General features: G+C 44.5%; 1 protein-coding gene across 2 annotated transcripts; it reads right to left on the minus strand.

Annotated features, from left to right (window-relative positions):
• Positions 1 to 340: 340 nt before the first annotated feature.
• On the minus strand, positions 341 to 3188 carry LOC123402389 (zinc finger CCCH domain-containing protein 14-like). Of its 2 annotated transcripts, XM_045096302.1 has the most exons (3): positions 2972 to 3188; positions 2295 to 2355; positions 341 to 1274 (listed from the first exon to the last, which is right to left on the minus strand). In XM_045096302.1, exons 1-3 carry the CDS (start codon positions 3045 to 3047, stop codon positions 485 to 487), a joined length of 927 nt encoding a protein of 308 aa, XP_044952237.1. In that variant the 5' UTR covers positions 3048 to 3188; the 3' UTR covers positions 341 to 484. The 2 variants fall into 2 exon arrangements, with proteins under 2 accessions (XP_044952237.1, XP_044952238.1); XM_045096303.1 differs by lacking the exon at positions 2295 to 2355 and having other exon boundaries at positions 2972 to 3147.
• Between the last annotated feature and the right edge of the window lie 3173 nt (positions 3189 to 6361).

The raw sequence follows: 6361 nt of genomic DNA on the forward strand, positions 1-6361 counted from the left end.
AACATTTTACATATAGTCTCCTTAATTTTTACATGCACTTAGCACATTATGGGTTGGGTAATTAAAGATGAGAGAGATGGTGGCTTACACCTTTATAATTTTTACTCCACTTTATAATTTGTCCTAAAATGTCTATATGTATACTTTTCATGGATGGAGGGAGTACATTGCATAAGCTGATGGATCAGAAATCTGTAATTTTAACCGGATTATCTAGTGTCATTAACATTGGCTGGCATAATACTAGTGCAAAATAATCCTTTACTGCCATAATAATAACTTCCTTCAGTGTGGTCCAATTACGCTGAAAAAAACGTGCGGGAAAATTGACACAGGCACCTTCAAAGCAAGTAATGACAGATATGAAATCCATAAAATCGATGGCATTATCCCAAGGACAGTCAGAAAATAAATCATCAGCCCTCAATGGTTCAGAGTTGCACTGACTAATCGCTACAGATCACGTCAGGTGGGTAGATCAACCTCACGCGGCAGCCGACTTGCGCAGCTCGCTTTCGCCGTGGGCAAAGTGGCATCTGTCGCCAAACGTGCACGATCCTTTCGTGAAGTTGTCGCACAGCTTGGTCTTGAAGTTGCTCCCTGGCCCACCGCCGCCGCCGCGGTGAGACCCTCCGGCCAGGCTCTCACCCGAGGGAGGGGCGTTGGGGTTGGTGCCGCCGCTGATCCTGAAGATCAACTCCCTTAGCATGGCGCTGGCGTTGTTGATCTGATCAAACGTGCCCTCGAGCTCAATGTTTTTCAAGGCCTCGTTTGATTCGTGGTCCCGGATGGCCAGCTTGGCCCCGGTGACTCGGGATATCTGCTTTGTGTTTACTCCACCTCGCCCGATGATGGCACCTGCGAGGGATGCGTCGACGCTGACCTTGGCTGTGGAAGAAGCCCCAAAGCCTGCTGGGGTGGACATGCCAGGGTTGGGCATTGCCGGAGGTCCAAAGTGAGTGGTGGGCCTTGGTCCCATATGGGGTGGCATGGAGTTGTTGATGAACGTGTGCTTGCCGAGCTCCCTCTCGCCATGTGCAAAGTGGCACTTGTCACCCCACTTGCATCCCTCTGCAGTGTTATACTTGTTGCACAATTTAGTCTTGACAGTTGGTGTAGGGGGGCCATTTGGAACAGCAGATCCTGCAGGCATTCTTCCTTGGGGATGTGCAAATGATTGGCCACCCAGGTTGCTCATCTTTGCAACAGCCTGGTGGCCACCAGGGAAGTAATGGAGGAAATGGCAACCCTCACCAAAGGGGCAACCAGCGGTACTGCACAATGAGAATAATATGTGGGTAAGTTACTTAATTAGCAAAACAATTCATTTAAGCACAACTGATGTTGACTAGGAGGATTCAGACACGAGAATTCATAAGCCAAAAGGCTCATGGATATGATTACAAGTGTTGATAGCATCTGAATAACAATAAACATTCTAGGGCAAACTTTACTGAACCAAGTATACATTGTGGACTACAATCCAGATGGACCGGAGAAAAGTTCTACAGTGACTGATGTTCTGATATACAGTGAAAACGATCTACATTTTGAATGTTTGTTGATGATAATCATTTATTTGTGTTGGCTCATTCTGCATCACCAAATAACAGGCAGTTTGGAGGACAAGAAACTATCCATGTGTGTTTCGGCAAAAGAAAAATTGAACAGTTTGACATTCTCTGTTATATGTCTTCATCAAAGTACTTAGATACTGATCTTTGTTGAGCGTCTGTTTCAGGAAGGCTCTCTTCTGGATCATAAGTTCGAATTTTGTTACTGCCTCATGGTTAAATATCACAAGCATGTGATGCTTCAATGACTCAACAGGCAACTGTTGATGGACATATAATTTTAAACCATACAGTAAAACTATCCATGCATGTACCAAATGTTAGAATAAATAGTATATATCAAGAAGGATATATGTGGCAGACTTTCAGGTGTCCAACTCATATATTCAGTCCTCTTTTCTCTCAATTCGATAAGAGGCTGTAAATGCTCTATGATGATATTACTGGCTGGTTGTTCGTCTGAAAAAGCAGTTACATGTCCTTATACTGTTCTTGCACTTTCACATATTCAGAAGCGATTTTGCACAACCCGTGCACATTCCATTTTTACTCCAGTGGAAGTTCTTAAGCTTGGATTAGGGAGAACCTGTCGCACAATCTTGCTTAAATGATTTGTTAGCAGCAACCATTCTTTCATAGATAAAAGTAAAGTTTTAACAGAATAACAGGTATGCAGAATAAATGTTACCAGGTGGAGTTCATTTTAAGTTGGACTATAACCTGAAAAATTTGGTGCATGGCTTCGATTTGCTTCCTACACCGGTTTGAAATGACTCCGATTCTGTTGAATCAAATTAATTATGCGCGCCAAGTTAATAAGCTGTTGATTAACTAATCGTGATGCATAAAAGGACATTAATACGCTGTTGACTAATTGTACAATATAGTGCATTAATCGAAGCATAGATTACTAGTAACTTTTCAGCTTGAGCTAGAATCCAGTACCCAGAGCCTCCTCAAAACTCCGGGCGAATTGTTGAGTAAGGAGCGAGGGCATGGTAAGTATTAATGTGCAGAATCCAGAGAAGAAAAGGTAGTAGCCAGCTCCAATCGAGCAATGCAACAATTTAATGCGCGAATATTCATGTGCTCAGGTAAAATTACTGATCACCAACAAACCAGCATGCGGCGAATCTACATATCTTAAGGCACGCGAGCTTCGGAATACCCCCTCATCTTTAACCATGGAAAGCTACAGATCCTATCAGCCCCCCCCCCCACCCCACCCCCCCCCCCCCCCCCCCCCCCCCCCGCGGAAACCCTAACCTAGCAGTAGAGCAACTCAGCGGCATTTCCCGAGAGCGCTGAGCCGAAAGCTTCACCGCACTAAACAAGCAGGGCGGCCTTAAGAAGCCGCCGGGGAGGACGATTTAGGGGCAGGGTTCCACCCGACTCACCTCGCGTGCGCTTCCCTCCCAGGGTGGCGCCGTTGGCGCCGTCCGCCGTGCCCCTCTTGCGGGCGACACCTTCCATCGCTGCGTGCGTGCGTGCGCGCGGTAGCTCCGGCGAGCTTGGCTAGGGTTTTTGGCCTGCGGGTGGCGGCGGCGAGGAGGGGCGGAGGGAGGCTGGGTGGGTGGGTAGGTGCTACCGGAACGGCACGGCAGGGTCGCGAAAGAGATCCGGACGGAGGAGTGAGGAAAGGCTTAAAAGGCGACCGGTCGGATAGGCTACGGTGAGAGCCGTGTTGGCGGTTGGCCTGTTGGGTTGGGAGTCAAACACATTAGAGTCGCTAGAAGCAAAATCAAAACACATCAAAACACATTAGAATTGGTAGAAAGCAAACCAATCCGTAAATTCCTAATTGAATCCAAACCAACGCGTGGTGGGATGGTTAGAAGGACTATGATATCCTTTACTCACAAGAGTTCAAATTCCAAATTTGATATTGGTGCTTGCATTTTCTAGAATTTATTTCAGATCTTCCGGCAATGTGCGTTTAGTGGGAGTAGGGGTTTCCCATCGACTACAAAGGCGAATGTGGCGATTTCGTCAATCTCAAGATGATATGTCGGCTTAGTCTTTCGAAGGTGCTCACAGGTATAGGGTGTGTGTGTGCGTTAATATGGGTGAGTGTATGATCGTGTATGTGAGCGACTTCGATTGTACTCTGCTCAAAAAAATTGCGGTTGGATGGTTAGGACGATTATAGTATCCCTTGCCCACTAGAGTTCAAATCTCAGATTTGACATTGGTGCTTGCATTTTTCTGGATTTATTTCAGGTCTTCCCACGATGTGCGTTTAGTGGGAGGAGACATTTCCGTCGACTACGAAGGCGTCCGTGTCAACTTCGTCAATCTCAAGATGATGTGCCGGCTTAATCTCTCGAAGATGCTCATAAGGGTAGGGCGTGTGTGCGTTCATAGGGATGAGTGTATGCTCGTGTATGTGAACGACTTCGATTGTACTCTACTAAAAAAATCGCTAGAAGGGCGAGTGCTTGCATGGACCACCTGTTCTTTTACCATGTCTAGTTTTATTGTATACCTGGTTTTCAGTCGGTAATTCTCGCTGATCACTGCCCTCGCGTGACCCAAGGCCCAAGCTCGTATTTCACCTTTCCATCTCCCTTCTCTCCTTCCAACCGCCGCCACGCTAGGGTTTGCGGCCGCCACTGGCCTAGTCCCCGCAAGCTCTGCCCCTTCCTTCTCTCACGTGATCATGGCCCTTCCTTCCCCATTCTCCTAGGTATGGGTGGCGGTCCTCAGGTCGGGTCCGGGCGTGCTCGAGGGGGGGATGAGAACGGTGTAGCGCGTGTTGGGTGCGGCCAGCAGTGGAACTCGGACATGGGCGCCCGTGTCACAACCTGAGTTTGTACCACTTTGTCAAATTATGTTTCACAAGAGTTGGAATCAACTAAAACTTTTTGGAATGCTTGTGGTGACTGATTGATTGCAACTTGCATGTGTGCTTGATTGTGTTTTAATTCATCAAAATTATATTCCTTCTAAAACCTTCTTTCCTTGGTCCCAAACCCTTGCCCAATGATCAATGTCATGTGTATAGGACCAGGAACTATTTTTAATAAAAGATTATTTCAAAAAAAGGGATTCATTTATTTTTAAAGCTTCAAGACCCCTGAATTAGGACTTGCACTACAACTCCTTAATTTAGGAGAGATTCTTTGCCCCAAAGATTTTTATTGGATTCTATTATTAAAATTACTTTTCAAAACCATAAAATAATTATTTCTAAAGTTATTTTTCTATTTTATTTAAACTACCAAGGTGGCCCTCGCATATGCGAGGCAACGTCTTTACTCCATAGAAATATATATTTATCCACTCTATATGATACATAATACTTCATTCCCATATTTATAATAGTATATGAAATAAATGCATGGTACTATACTTTTTTAGGACACCTATTAATCATATTTTAATTTAATATTTATCATGGATTATGGACTCTATTTGAGAAATGATAAATTAACCTTTTCCAACAATTTTCTCGGTAACTAGCATGTTGTTACGGACATTTTTATTCCATCGGTAGTTTGTGCCGATTGCTAATTTAAAATATGGATCGTCTACCAATCTCGCAATCATTGTTTTACATTATCAAATAAAAAGATCTCCAACAGTACCGCCTAAATTTGGCATACTTATAATACTCATAATCGGGACTACATATGCATGCAACACAAGCATGAACATATATGATGCACACAGGTACTCCTAGCATATGGCGCTTCTTGTGGCAGTGTTATGGTGTTGACACTGTGGAGGGGCTGCCATAGTGCCATTGCGGGTTGCGCTGCTTCGTTTTGGGCTTGATTTTTGAGTTCCTGCAGCGGTTTCTTCTTCTCCCCTGGATTAGCCCACCTGTTCATGTGGGTGCTTCACATGTGTTTCTCCTCTATGAGGCGTTGGTGGATACTGCATTCATGTGTTGTTCTCTCTATGTGTGTCCTTCCATGGTTGATTCATTTTGCTTCGCCGGATTGTGTGTCAAGTTAAATAGGTTCATGGTATGGTTTCGTGGATGCTTTTATGCCAAGGCGCCATGGTGGATGCCCTTTTGCACTGCTCGGCTGCACGACCCATTAAATCGTTGTGGCCTATGGGGGCACGTATTTGTGGAGCGGTCTACATGCCGGCGCCGGGGAGGATGACCTTGCCTGCCCATTTCTCTCGATATGGGTGCTAGGTGCTCAGTTTAAGGGGCCATGGTGCTTGGTCCTCACTTTGCGCGTATTTTTGATATATTCTAATGTCGATGGGAACATGTCGTTTTCTTGCTTTTTGTCTGTGGGCTTGGTTATGTCATTTTTTTTTGGCATGTCGTTGTGCTATTTCCCTTGCTGAAGCAACATGAACGAGGTTGTTCCAGTTTGTGGTCATTGAAATAGTGGTATGTTCTTGTGCTGGTCATGAAGAAACCAAAATAGGCACTAATTTATCTTACTTTGAACTAAGTATCATGCCATCCAAGCTAATAAATCACCTTTAATTTTTTGGCATTTGATCAGTACCATTACAGGATAAGGATGTAGTTTGACATGCTGATATTTATCTACCAAACTAGCTTAGCCTTCTCATGAAGTCATTATATGAAATTTGCAGGACATCATGCAAGGAATGTTTTTTGGGCTCTCTAGATCCAAGGTATTATTTTCATGGTAATTATGCAAAATAATGAGCAATGGTGGTTGCTTTATTGCAGCTAAGTTCCACATGAGGTTGATTGCTTGGATATGGTGAGTTTGTGCATCACAACAAGAAATATGCAAGGATGCAAACTGAAGCATTGTATTTGTGTACATACAGTTTGTAAGTAACTAGAT

This window comes from Hordeum vulgare, chromosome 6H (assembly GCF_904849725.1).
Source record: "Hordeum vulgare subsp. vulgare chromosome 6H, MorexV3_pseudomolecules_assembly, whole genome shotgun sequence".
NCBI lineage: Eukaryota > Viridiplantae > Streptophyta > Magnoliopsida > Poales > Poaceae > Hordeum > Hordeum vulgare.

What these genes read in the sequence shown, in the direction of transcription:
- LOC123402389 (XM_045096302.1), bottom strand. Translation starts at nt 3,047, where the DNA reads ATGGAAGGTGTCGCCCGCAAGAGGGGCACGGCGGACGGCGCCAACGGC. An exon ending in GGGAGGGAAGCGCACGCGAG is followed by an intron (nt 2,356 to 2,971) that starts GTGAGTCGGGTG and finishes TTGATTCAACAG; the next exon opens with AATCGGAGTCATTTCAAACC. An exon ending in CCATGCACCAAATTTTTCAG is followed by an intron (nt 1,275 to 2,294) that starts GTTATAGTCCAA and finishes CTCATTGTGCAG; the next exon opens with TACCGCTGGTTGCCCCTTTG.